Source organism: Labrus bergylta, chromosome 13 (assembly GCF_963930695.1).
Source record: "Labrus bergylta chromosome 13, fLabBer1.1, whole genome shotgun sequence".
Taxonomy (NCBI): Eukaryota; Metazoa; Chordata; class Actinopteri; order Labriformes; family Labridae; genus Labrus; species Labrus bergylta.
The window spans coordinates 13816256-13830893 of record NC_089207.1 but is presented as its reverse complement, the minus strand read 5'-3'; the positions used below and the strand labels follow the sequence as shown (position 1 = coordinate 13830893).

Here is a 14638-nt window from a genome sequence, read left to right as displayed (position 1 = left end):
ATCTTTTTTTAAATGTCCAACATATTGACGGTGGGTGGTGCATCCACTATCAGAGCTGATAAGCAATTCACAAGTAATCTGGGACATTTAAAGTTTAATTCAAAATACAGTATACAGTGTTTCCCCTACCATTATATTGCCCCCCCCCCCACTCCCCCTGAAGGTCAAGTACATTTTCTTTTTTTTTTAATGATTTATTTTTGGGGCTTTTTGTGCCTTTATTGTAGGGATAGGATAGTGGATACCATTATATTGCCCCCCCCAAAGGTCAAGTAAAAAAAAAAAAAAAAAAACATATATATATATATATATATATATATATATATATATATATTTTTTTTTTTTTAATGATTTATTTTTGGGCTTTTTGTTCCTTTACTGTAGGGATAGGATAGTGGATAGAGTCGGAAATCAGGGAAAGAAGTCATTTAAGGATACCTTTCTGATAGAAAAGAACAGCTGTCATTAAAAGTAACGCATGAACACCAAGATTCCTTAGTTGTGTCGTCGTGTCGCCGTGTCGGCATGTCGGCATGTCGGCTTGTCCCCACCCCCCCAACGCTGTAAACCTAGGGGAAACACTGGTATAGTAAAGTTGAAAGTAATAACATCCAGCTTCAGCAGTCCACATGTCAAACTGTCCTTGGGCAAGACACTGAACCTCAAATTGCTCCTGAATGTCAAAGCCAGTCGTGAATGTGTATGAACGGGATTAGTTAATACTAAACATAGCATCCTCTGCCATCAGTGTATGAATGTGTGTGTGAAAGGGTTAATGTGTAATGTAATGTAAAAGTGCTTTGCATGGTCAGAACTCTAGAAAAGGGCTGTTTATGTACAATCCATTTACCATCCAAATAATTGTAAACAAGCTCAAATTCTATTGGTCACATTTCTAAATTTCCATCTTCTACTACTTTATCTTTTGAAACATGAAGTCGAATATTCCGACATGAATATTTGGGACAGCATGAGTGTGGTTACGAGCTGTCTTTTAAGCTGACATTTTGTGTACTGAAGCAGAGGTGGTGGCTGGTCGACCTCGGCCCTGTGGGAAGACAGAGTTCACCTGCAGTAACAGACGCTGCATCCCCGTCCAGCTGCAGTGCGACCTCTTCAGTGACTGCGGTGATGGCGGCTCTGACGAGCAAGACTGCAAGGCCTGTGAGTGCTGCACCAGCTGACTCTAGCTAACAGATCAAAGAAGCTTTTGGCTGAGATGAAAAAAAAAACGAATGTCACGATGATGTTATCAGGAAGAGCAGATTTAAAATGTGATGTTTTGTTATTTATGGTAATATATGTATAACCGTGTTTGAGATGTGTCTTGTACTATTTGAAAGATGATGATGCCCTCTTGGCTTTTGCACATCAAAAGAAAAACACAGCAGGTGTCTAAGATGCAGAAGACTGAAGTGTAATCAAAGTCCTGTGTTTATTTGTAGTTTCCAGTGGAGATGTGTGCGAAAAGAAAACAAATCCATGTGGAGAGGATGCTATTTGCAACCAGACAAATGCTAATGCTGTATGCCAGTGCAAACCTGGCTTCAAGAGGAACCAACAAACAGGCCTATGTGAAGGTAATGTGTAATTTGTTTTATTTTGAATTTCTACATGTGTTCTCTCTTTTTCCATGTAAAAGGAAATGGTACAATGATCCTTACTTAATTCAATAAATGATTTTCCTACCACATGTCACACTAAACCATGTAATTTCCTTTGATCAGCCAGTTTAAGTCATAGAAATGATCTGCTTTGTTGACCAAATACTGCAAGGAATCAGCGATACGCTATATTTATTTTATCAGTGTAAAAATTCATTGAAAACGGCAAGATGCATAATAAATTACGGTAGCTAAAAGGAGGTCTACCAATACTCTGCCTGAAAATGGTTTAAATTTACACCACGATGTGGCTATTGTGGCTTTTTTTTACATTTTTAAACTTATTCTTTTAACAGAAATAAACGTGCAGTCTTCCCCATTATGTGAAGAACCTCTCGACAGGACTCACAGACTGGCAGTTCCCGTACTATTAGCTGACGTCAAAATTACATCAGCTTTGAACAGATTACAACAGACCTCTTAGCCAAATAAGCAGTTTTTGCAAAATAACATTTGACAAAATATTTAAATACAATAATTACAGCAGAGAATCATTATGCTGTAAATTCTATAAAAAACACAGATATCTGTTCTTGTTTCCCAGTTGATACCTTTTTCTCTGTGACATTTTGCCTCTGTGCATAGAAGTCATTTACTGCCAGCATACACTCTAATTTCCTCTTTACTAATGGAACCAGGCCAGTGGTTGTCATAGAGGAAATTAAAATAAGGTTCATAATTTGTTCTTGCTTATCGTGTCGTTAGCAAAGCCATGTTTGTCCCCGGCCCAGCTGTCCTGTGCTGTGATGTAGTTCTTATTTATTACCCATTGTCTCTGAATGCTTATCTTAGTTGAATAAAATATGAATAACTTTTCATAAATAACCTGTTCCTAAGTGAATCCTTCTTTTTCTCCAGAGATAAATGAATGCCTGCAGTTTGACACATGTCCTCATTACTGCACAAACACTAAAGGATCCTTTCAGTGCACATGTGACCGCAATTATAAGGACATCAATGGCAACTGCATAGCAAAAGGTATGATTCTCTAGTTTATTATCAAGCATGCTATGGTGTAAACATACTCCTTCTGACATTAATGTCATGTTATATAATTACATTGTTCAGATAGATGTGTGTGCAATTTGCTTTGCCTTTTGTCAATACTCAATTGGAATAGTCCTAATTGTCTTTCTTTCTTTCTCACACATGTATTACTCACCATGCAGGACCTGAAGACCGCGTGCTCTACATTGCTAATGACACTGAAATCAGAAGTTTTGTGTATCCGTTTAACCAGAGCCAAGGACACAAATTACTCACTCATATTGAGGACAATGCCCGTATCATTGGGATGGACGCCCTGTTTCACCACCAGAAGTTTATCTGGGCTACCCAGTTTAACCCTGGTGGAATTTTTTACAAAGACACTCTAGAGAGAAGTCAAAGTAAAACAAACGTCAAGAACATCGTAAGTGTGCAGCATCTAACCTGTTTGTTTACGTACTTTACATACTTTGAAACATAATAATCCCAAATAAATCCAAGTAGGCCTATGCCATCTCACCACATAGACTACAAGCATTAAGATAAACAGTCTTAACTGATTAATTGCTCATATTATTCATGAACTCATAATAAGTTGATAAAAATGTACAGCTAACATTTCAGTCATTTCATACAGCAGACTCACTACACTAAATGTATCATCACTGCGTCTTTTCGGTGAACTTGTGAACTAAGTTTAAATAGAGCATCTTAATTTGTGAATATTTTCGGTTGCAGTGTTCAGACTTTCGTCGACCTAGAGATATTTCTGCTGACTGGATCACAGGCAACATTTATTGGACCGATCACTCTCGGATGCACTGGTTCAGCTATTACACAGCCCACTGGACGAAATTACGGTATTCCATAAATGTGGGGCAACTTAAGACGCCAAACTGCACTCGCTTGATTACCGACATAGCGGGAGAGCCATACGCCATTGCTGTCAACCCAGCTAGAGGGTAGGTCATGCACAAAGTCACTTTTACTTACATTACTCACAACTCTTTCGGAACATCCTGATAGAAACACTATTTTGTATCCAGCAGGACATTAACAAGCAGGTAATTAACAGTTCTCAACCCTTCTAGCTCCAACTACAATGAAAAATTGCTAATGCTCATTACCAAGTGTTTTACTAAACGTTTGTCAGAGCAGCTCGACTTTTTACACGAGCAGAGTATCAAAGGCTCTCAAAATGAATCTTGACTATTTACAAGTGTAATGCAGACATTCTTTTGACTTTTTCTTGGCTCTTCAAAGGCATATGTCTGTGCACACAGTCCACACTTTATAATTAACAGAAAGTGAAGTGGTATTTCTCTTTATGTGTGCAGGATGATGTACTGGAGTGTTATTGGCGACCACTCTCATATAGAGGAATCGGCCATGGATGGCTCCTTGCGCAGGGTCCTCTTGGAGAAAAATCTCAGAAGGCCGACTGGTAGGTATTTTAATATCCACATATTATTCATTTTTTTCCAATATATTCTTCCCTGCTGTCACTTTGTTAGTTTGATATTTTAAAGAGCTTTCTCATGAAAATCTAGTTTTTAACCTTGTTAACGCGTCCATATGGTGTTTTTCATCTGCTCCGAGGCATATCAGGAGCATTATAAGCAGTCAACAGTCATGGCTGAGCACTTCTGCTTTGAAACTGTCGTGTAGTCTCAAATGTGTTCAGACAAGCATGCTCCTGTCAACAGGTGTATCTACCGTAAGTCTTGTTATTCTTTCAAGTTACGTTTCACTGTCACTGTAACTGGTTGGAGCTGCCAATCAGGACCAAGGTTTATCTAACATTAGCAAATTATTACTTCTCTTATAATGTATTAAAGCCAAAAGCATGTGTAATATACTTCCATTAAACATCTAGATAACGCAACAAAGATCACATCACCATCTTGATGTGTCAACTTGGTTCAAGCTGCATGCATGTAGCAGAGGGTTTATGTGGTGTGTGTGTAGGCTTACATACTTTGTGTGTCTGTGAATTTGATTATATATGTCACAGTATTTATTTCACAGATATCTGTTGTCCTTGGCGAGATACTGTACCATAAGTTTCTCCTGGAGGCATAGCCATCACTGTATAAATGTGATTAGTACTGATGGGCAGTTGGGCACTTTATGTAGCAGCATCTATTTTAAACGTGAATACCACATGTCAGGTAAAAGCGCTTTGAGTGGTTGGAAGACTAGGAAGAGCTATTTAAGTGCAGTCCAATTACCATTGCCATCACTCATTCTGTTGGTCGGGAGTAGTAGAAGACAACATGTTGGACTTGAAAAAATAAAAGAAATGCACACAGATTTCAGGTTGTTATCGCAATCAGACCTTGTAGTCACTTCTTTATGAATTGTGCTGTCTGGTGATCGGTTTAGGCATTTTCAAAGCCAAAAAATCTTAACTGACTGATCAGACTTTATAGAGAATACATCTTTTCATCTCAGTTTGATTGTGTTGTTTTAGGGCTACAGTTTTTTTTTTACAGATGAGTTATCCTCATGCCCTCTCTCTTCTCATGGCTAAGACAGTACCAGCATTACTTTGGCCTGGTTGTGGTTATCATTTTTGCTTCATGGCTAGCACTGACCAAAAGTGCTTTCATATGTCCTCAACGGTAGATTTACAGTATATGGAATAAATTAGCCTTTCAGTGAGCCTATCAGTAATGCAGGAGTAAGCTTCTCACATATAGTCAGCCTAGACAAATGACATCATTTATTTTACTGTAAAACCAACTCTTGGGTGAAGCCATGAAACTTCAAGCGTTTCCCAGATCTCTCCCAGCTTTGTATATGTTGTAGACCATCATCATGTGACTTTGAGGACAACCAAGTAAAATCCTGGCAATGTACTGAATCCGTTGTGTGGCTAATAAAGCTATGTTTGCTTTGTCCTAGACTTATGAGCATTTAGCCATAGTATTTCTGAAAAGCTCAAGTGATGGCCTATGTAAAAGAGATTTGTTATATTCTTTATTGGACATCAGATTTGATGAGCTGACAAACTGATAATGTGGTTGAAGGGGAAAAAAAGCTGTTAATTGCCTTTTTTCCGGAAGCAGGCAATGGACATCTAAAAACAACACTCCATCATTGTGATCATGCGACTTCATTGTCTGAAACTCCATAATTAAGAACAATTATCATGTCAGACTAATTTGTCATAACAACATTATCAATAACCAAGTAATCACTCTGCTGGTCAGAATATCAAAATAAGGCCAAAGATTCTGCCTTCTCCCACTTTGTTTGATTGGGATAAATACATCAATTCTGTCTGTTTATTCATGCTCTGTAGATAGAGTACTGAAAAGCCAGTGCAGTCACACTCTACTAAAGTATGTGTACCATCTTAATGCCTTTAAAGTTTGAGCTTTATTATGGTAGCAAGAGATGTGGAAAAAACACCAAGGAAATTTAAAAGTAAGAGATACTTTTCAGCCTCGAGGAATTTCTTGGTGTGTCTACAGGGAGACACTTAGGACTGATCTAGTTTTGAAGAGCTGCTTTGGCCTCCTTTAATTCAAGGGACCAATGCTCTGTCTTGGTCACAGAAAGGGAAATTCATCATTTGGGGAAAAAAGCAAACCTATTTAAATGCCCCAGCCAGGTGCTAAATTATCCTGTCAGACTTTAGGGAGAAGTAAAAGTGAATCTCTTGTTTGAAATTGAAATGTAGGCACGCCTACACTCATCAAAAGTGCACTGCACAACTAGATGGTAGATCTAATATGCTATATTGACACAAGCAAAACAAATGCTGAACGCAAACAGCCAGAGGGAGAATGAAACAAATGAAATCTATTCTCCACATCGCGTTGATCTTCTACACATATAACCATTCTGACCTTAAGGTCTCCTGTGCTGAGGGACTCCTTGATGATGCCTGTGTAATTTGTCAGGTAAATAAATGTATTTCCTACATCCTCCCACAGGGCTGGCAATTGATTATTTCAACCAGCGATTATACTGGGCAGATCCTGAGCTTTCGCAGATAGGGAGCATGAGATTGGACGGCTCAGACCCTCTGGTGACAATCAGCAACAGACACGGTAAGAAAACCAGCAAAGCAAAGCACAACTTCTGTTAAAGACATTTTATTCATGCTCCACATCAGTTTACTCAACTTTTTTTTATCAAATAATTACAACCAATGCACTGCCACAGGATACAAACTTCTAGTTTCCCAACATGTAAAGTGTTCTGAGGAGTTAACCTTCGGTTATCTGATTCCTTTCTCTTTTGGATTTACAGGAATTTCACAGCCATATAGAATTGATATCTTTGAGGACTACATCTATGGAACTGGACTTAAGCATGAGCTCTTCAAGATTCACAAGTATGGCAAACAGCCAGTGGAATTTCTCAATTTGGGTATTGAGAAGCCTACCAATGTTTTGATCTCCCACCGTTACAAACAGCAGGATGGTATGTTGTCTTTAAGATCAGTCCTTTTTAAGAGTATTATCAAGTGACCATGATGCGTTCATATAAAGGCTGCCAAATGAATACAAAAATGAATTGCTGAATATCAATAGTTAATCGAGATAAATCACATTTGTATGTTGTGTGATGCTTTTATTTTGTATTTTTGTACTGCCTTAAGTTAATGGTACCCTACTTCCTGTTTGGTTACAAACCTGATTTTATTATGAAAGAGACTAAGCGGTAAATATCCATAGTTCAAAGGTTCCCGCATTAACTTAATGTCACAGAAAAATGTTCTAAATAAATAAATGGAAGCAGCTAAAGGGAATGTTCACCAAAAAAATATAATGTTTGTTATCACCTCTAGGATATTAATGTCTGGGAGTTTTTAAAGTTAAATGAGTCATTCAAAGGAGCAGAGGAGACATTCTTTTCCATCACTGTGGCTACATGGTACACAGTCTATACTACAGGGAGACTCTGCGGTGGCCTATCTATGGTGCGCCAAAAGGGACAAAATAGCATGCGATTAATACGACTTGAAAAATGAATGCATTCGTCTGGGACCATCGCGATTAACACGTAAACACTGACAGCCCTAATTCATGAACATTATTTTCATAACAGAAGGAAGATGAGGTAATTCCAAACCAGTTTGTTCCCTGACAAGATTCTGTTTTCCAATTTTATATAGAGCCTACATTCCAGTCGCAGTTCAGTTTCTGATTTACCGTTTATTGATTTTTCTAGTTTGGGGATTTCAGGTAGGACATAAGGTGAGGACAAATGAGTCGATTACAAACCCTTAGAGGAGATCTATTATGCTGATCCATATTTAGATGAGCTGACAAAGAGAACTTCTCAAGACTTGGCCAGAACCTGACATCAGGTTGTCCATGCCCAACTGGGCAGCTCTTCAGAGGACACGCCCACCTGAAACTCACACAAATTACCCTGCGACTGCCAAAAAAACTGGCCAATGGGAAGAAATTGGTCACATGGGGAGAGGGGCCTTAAAGAGACAGCAGCTATAAGGAACTGTTTCAGGCTGACATGAGGGATTTTACTGACATCAGTATAAGATGGATAAGGAGTTAAGTCAATACATAGTATAGCTTAAAAGACTACCCACCACATATTATTCATGATATTTGTTAGGATGTGTACTAACTTGTACTTATGATGAATCAAAAGTTTAGTGTGTAAGTCTACATATCATGAAATTTTTGTCAGGAAAAGGTTTGACTAAATTTTTTCAGAATGTATAAATATGTTTTTATGATAAATGCATTAAGCCTATTATTATATATGTAGTTGTAAAAAAAAAACTAGAGAAACTGTTTCCCTGAGAAGATGAGGCTGAAACAACTGTTTTAACATCTTTCTGAAACACGTGACTTTCTCAGATGTGCAACCAAAACACCCCCATCTGTTTCCTTCAACACAGTCAATCAATACAACCGTGTCTCTTCACTCACTTTCCTCATGTAGTATACCAGCCTCACTTATTTGTTACATCTCTGGTGTTAATGGTTATAAAGCATTAGAAAGCTCCATCTCGGTCAGTTTTTCACTTTAAGGGCAGCTGTTCCATTCCACAGAGACTCATTAGGATGGCCGTGTAGTGTGTAGTGTGTGGGTTAAAGATGTGCACAGCCTGCAAAAAAAAAAAAAGATAACGTGAAGGCTTGATATGTTCAGCAAAAAAAAACCTAACAACCATTTAGTTTTTTTTCAGAGCTTTCATCATTATGTGTTGTGTCAGAAATCTGAGCACTGATTATTTTTAGTTTTTACATTATGTGCCAGACTTAAAGTAAATATGTGAAGCATGGAAACATAACTTCTACATGAGTTTAAATCAAATGTGTAAATTACATTTTTTGCAAATTTTGTAAATCAAATTGCTGTCTTTGAGCTCTGTTCATTACTCTGCACATTTCAGTTAAAATATTAAATCCAAAGTAGCAAGTGCCTCACAAAGCTTTATTATTATCAGTACTGGTCGTTTTAGAGAGGCGTTTTTCATGAGACGTTTTCCTTACTTTGTGTACCCGTTGTGTGCGTCAGAGAGAAGAGCACTTCAAAGTGTGCTAATCAGTCAGACAACAGGAAGTTCTTAACATGTTCCATAATCGGGAGATGAGGTCGAGAAGTCATTCTTATGCTTAACTCTGGTGCCTCGCTAGGATTCAAGAGAATAACAGATATTTAAAACACTTGAAATAAATGTCTTTACTTTGAGTAAGAACAAACACTTTCAAAAACAAAAGGATCTTTCTCATCTCAGGCCAGACTGACAAATTACCTTCTTGGCTTTTCTTCACTCTCTCCACAGCATCAAACCCTTGTCTGAGAATGTCATGTGATTTCATGTGTCTGCTCAACCCAACGGGTGCCCGGTGCACGTGTCCAGAGGGGAAGGTTCTGGTGAATGGCACCTGTAGTGATGTCATCGTCTCAGGTAGGCTTGCTCTTTCATCTTCAAGCCAAAGTTGAGTTTGCTTTAAGATTTATTAAGGGATTTCAAAATAAAACACTTGCCTGCTTTGCTTTGTACGGTGGCCGGTACGTGCATGGCTCGGCAACAACTGAAATTACGTACATTAGAGAAACATGCAGCATATTCAGAAAAGCTGCACGTTCAAATAGCAAACAACTAAAACAAGTGCGACGGCTGAAATGCACTGCAAATGAAACAAACTGTCCCATACAGCGCCCCCTAAAGACCTGTATGTACTTCTGTTGAAAAGGCTTAACTTGCAGCATTTATCTATCTTGAGTTGTTTTCTGAACCTGTGTATGTTTTTGATTTGTTTCGTGTATGTATTTGCAGCGCATCTGATGATGCAGTTGTCTCAGCTTGTTTCAGCTGTTTGATGTTTGCGTTTGCTTTTCAAAGTGCAGCATTTCTGTATATACTGCGAGTTTCTCTAAATGTGCGTTGTTTCGGGTGTTGCCGAGCCTATGCATGTACCTGCCACCTTAGTTTTGGCTTGAAAATTGAATTAAAGTATTAAAAAATGTACTTTAACAAGAATCTATACAGTACACAGCTAGGACTAAACAAACCCCCGAGCAAAACATTCTGAGGCTTTGGTGTTTGTTGAGGCTGAACAAACCTTCCGCATGCAGGTTTTTGTTCATTCTCACTCCCTCAAAAAGTCAGGTCCACATTTCTACAGTCTTTGTTGTCTGCAATACACTGCAGCACAGTATGTGATGGACTTTTCTGTTGTAAAGGTGAACTGTGCCGTCCTGCCTGCGAGAATGGAGGCCGCTGCTTAGCCAATGAGAAAGGAGACTGGAGGTGCTACTGCTGGCCGGACTTCTCAGGCGAGCGCTGTGAGGTCAACCACTGTACGGACTACTGCCTAAATGGAGGCACCTGCATGGGATCCCCCCTGGGTAAGTCTACTTAAAAATGTACTGTCAAATGTGCAGCACGATTCCTTCTTCCTATTTCTGCAGAGCCATAGGGCTTGAACTCTATTTTGCTGGTGTTCTACCTTGTGTCCACCCCATGTTGATTTATCTCTATGTTGATATGTATTTATAAATCTTTTGTTGTATTTTTATTCCAAGTCCTTCGTATTCATGAACACCAATCCTGCCGAAAAAAAACCTGTCACAGCCACAAACAGACATTTTCAATTCAGAGTTACCTGCCCATTTCCTCCTGCACACTGACCCGATGCATAATGTCATTCAACCACATTTGTCTTCCTTTAAAACTACCTTGCCTTTCTCAACTCTGCTCAATTTTGCAACGTTAGATCTGCCAGTTGAGCAGTTTTTGTCAGTGATGCTCCTGTCAAATACGCCTGAAGTATCAACCCTCTATCTTGCAGTGTCTTCTTTCATGCTTTAATGGGTCTGGAACAACCAGTTCTACCCTACAATCTAGTAATTTTATATCAATATGCTGAGGTTTCAGTGTTGGGATTGTAACAAGATTTATATCCCTATTAAAAATTGTATTATTGATTTACAATCATGTGCATCATCTTCCCATCATAGCAATTACCCACAACGCCTCCGTTTCCATTTGAGGTGACTAAACTCAGCAGATCAATGGCCCTGTTCATAAAGTGTCATTTGTTGTTTTCAAAGTTTGGGCTTTGATTTGTGAGGAGCAGGATTTTTATTCATCTTTAATCCCTTCAAATGGGCAATTCTTTTGCCTTTGGTCTTTTTACAGCGTATAACATAATCTGTTTACTTTTCATTTGGTCTTTGGGAAGCATGTCTGCCCAACAGGAAGTAAAGACATTTTAAAAAAGGAAAAAGAGGAGTTATGTATCTTTTTAATCAAATTCTGTGAAGATTTTAAAACAGCTCTCAGCCAAGATAATCACTCCTGCTCTTTAAAGAAAATGGAGTGTGTCTGTCAAACATCCAAATCGTGTTAAGCCCTCTGAGATCACTGCTTCAGGACTGGGAAATGAAGGCGGTGCTCCCTTTGTCTTTCATTCATCAGCAAAGTCCAACATTCTACACTGGATGATGAATTGAATTCCCGTTTATGGTGGACAACCAAGAGGAAAATGTGTTGTAATGTTTGTTGTGCTGCTGGAGACAGACAATTCTGTTCCTTTCATGCTATGACAGCTGTTTCTTGTATTTTTCATTCAAGAAGAGGTCTGCACTGCATTGAACACATGTCCTTGAGGCAAAAGAAAATTGGATAAATGATGAGCAAGGGTGTGGATAAAGTCAAAGGCTCTTTGTAATAAAAAGGGGACTGAAAGCATCCTAACAAGACTGGAATCTGTCCAGTTTGATCTATGAAAGCACAAGGTTACATTCAAGTCTTCATTTTCTCAGTTTTGCTAAAAAACACCCGACACATTATTGTATTTGTTTCCTGCTTCCGTGTGTGCATGCTCTGCTGTCTGTTATGAAGTAGTGAACAGCTGTAATAAGAGTACAAGTAGACGGGATCATCAAACAAACACATCAAGTGTAAAAACGTATTAATTATAAGGATTATTTAGCAAGATCCACATGTGCCTTCCTTTTGTGGTCTTTGATTTAATGAATTGAAGGCATGGTTCTCAAGTGCTGCACAAATACTTTGTGTTATTGAATGTGCCAAAATTAAACTAGGGGTTTCTTTATTGTTCAACAATAAGGTCTGTATTGTATTGACAGCAAATGCTGTCAAGATAATGTTTACTGTCATCACCTGCACCTAGATATAAGGTCTGACAGTCCTGTGCTCTTGGGCATCCACGTTTGTCTGTTATGTTTGCTGATTTTATTTTCCTCACAACCTGAGGCTTTAAATCTATGCATCCATGCAATAACATCACTCCATCTAAATTACTAAGCACAAATGGATAGTTCAGGGAGCCTGGGAGTTTGAAGCTTCACAGTCAGATGACAGACAGGAGGGGGAGTTAGAAAGAAGTGTCTTGAAGCATAATGATTGACATTTCAAACAGATTATGACAGTGACAGAGTTTTCAAGTGCAAAATTGTTATTGTTGTATTTGACCGATGTAGCAAGACACGTATCCATGGCAACTTGGTTAAATACAGTGCAGACAGAACCTTTCCTCTACACCTTCAGTCTTGGGGCTTCTTTCTTAGGTATGATGGTAGGGTTTTTAAAAGGGAACATGAAGAGCTGAAGTGATATGGTTCTGTACCTGCTTGTAACATCTTACACCTGCTCACATAAAGCCTTTCCACTCCAACAGTGCTGTTGGGAAAATATTTTTTTTTTTTTAATTAAAAGAGTATATCATGCTCATGACTCCAATCAATCAAGACTTAAAAAAATCAGGGCCCCCTGTGATTAAAGATGTTGCAGTGCCATTTTTTTCTTGTAATACCAACACTACCAAGTATGTTAAGCCTCTGATATGGAGTATCCATCTAAAACCTCTGAAGAATTGTACTTTGACATTAAGTCAGAACATTAAAAAAACATTTTTTACTTATAAACACAACACAAAATGAATGTTTATGCTGTTCTGTATCTGTTGTGTGTAAATAGGATGCTGGTAATTGACACACAAATGGGAGAAAGGGGATTGTCTATGTTGGATGCTAAAAACCTGTAAAAAAACAACCTTTTGACCTTTAGGTGTTATCAGGATCATCAAACACTTACAGCCAAATAATCTAAATGAGACTAAAAGGGGTGTTCAAATATCAATCATGCATGACCTCAAATAACATTTCATGCGTACATGTATTTTATTTTCAGGCTGTTTTAGACGTCTCACCTGAGGGGTTTCAGCTAAGGCTCTTCCACTTTCAAAAGATTTATAACAGAGCAGGGGAATTAACCACGCTTCTAACAGTGTTGTATTTTCTATTACGTTGAAATGAAGGGGAATATACAAGAGAAATAAAACGCATCAAAAACCTACAAATTCAAATGTGAAATATAAAAAAAAAAACACAAGGTAGAACCTCTGCTCCCTCATGTTGAAGCTGCTTGAGGTCATTGCTGATCGGGAGCTGCAGAGCACCTCTCTGTTAGAGGTATTCCAGACATGTGTGACAAGGGGAAAATGCGGGCTGACCCTGAACACATTGGATGAATTTTATGCATATTGTGCCTGACCCATGAACAATTTGGCGCCCCCCTGGATAAACCTGAAGGACACAACTCTGAAAGGGGGCAGCCAAACTCCTCTCCATAGGTGCCAATCTGCTGTCATCTTGACCCATATATGTCTAAAAGTGATGGATAGAAGGGTGGGTCTTTGCCATTACTCTCATCAAAGTGCTTGATGTTTTTTTACTGTGTATATCAACCAGTGACAGTGACTGTGGGAGTATAATTTCCATGCAACATCTATGATTGACGGATTGGTGTCTAATTTTACTATCAGTCTGACCAATGCCGCTATTAATCATACCATGTCACTTAAAATCATGACTTATCACTTGTCATAATTATCCTGACAAGTTTACACTAGTTGTAAATACCTCTTATTTTATTGCTATTTATCTTTTCTATTCTGTGTGCATTTTCATTTGTTTCAAGCCATAAGGACTGGAGAGTGAACCTAAACCTCTAAAGGAACATGTCACCCAGTTGTGTGTTTATTGTAAAAAAAATAACACTTTATATTAAGGTGCTTGTAATAAGCATTAATAACAGGTAATAAGTCACTTATAAGTCACTAATAATACCTTATTAGATTCTTATTAACAAAAATAAGACTATATATAAGTGTTAATATAGGCATAATTAACACATTTATTATGTCTTATAAGACACTTATAAGCTCTTATTAGAAACTTATTAACACTTTATATACCGTCATAAACATTAATAAGATGCTTATTAACCTTAATAAGACTCCATGAGTGTTAATTAAACAAAAAATTGGTTTTGCAATATTTGTGTTACTTACATACAAAGTTTGCAAATGTATTCCTGTGTGCGCCTCTTGACTGGTATTCAGATCTTGGGCTCCAGGTGTCCTAGTCTAGTTTATCCACCTTAAACACTTTATTTACAGTAAGTTGGGTTAAACTATGCGTTTTCCCTGAATTTGATCAGATATGTTGGTAGCTATGACACA

At 38.2% G+C, this 14638-nt stretch overlaps 1 protein-coding gene across 1 annotated transcript in view; it reads left to right on the top strand.

Moving 5' to 3' along the window:
• Positions 1-14638, top strand: part of lrp1bb (low density lipoprotein receptor-related protein 1Bb) — a 138655-nt gene that overhangs the window by 111451 nt on the left and 12566 nt on the right. The window contains exons 69-78 of the mRNA XM_065962263.1: positions 1024-1164; positions 1446-1580; positions 2523-2642; positions 2834-3075; positions 3390-3613; positions 3989-4095; positions 6596-6712; positions 6915-7088; positions 9427-9552; positions 10332-10496. Coding sequence (XP_065818335.1) covers positions 1024-1164; positions 1446-1580; positions 2523-2642; positions 2834-3075; positions 3390-3613; positions 3989-4095; positions 6596-6712; positions 6915-7088; positions 9427-9552; positions 10332-10496 — 1551 coding nt within the window. The remainder of the gene's footprint in view (positions 1-1023; positions 1165-1445; positions 1581-2522; positions 2643-2833; positions 3076-3389; positions 3614-3988; positions 4096-6595; positions 6713-6914; positions 7089-9426; positions 9553-10331; positions 10497-14638) is intronic.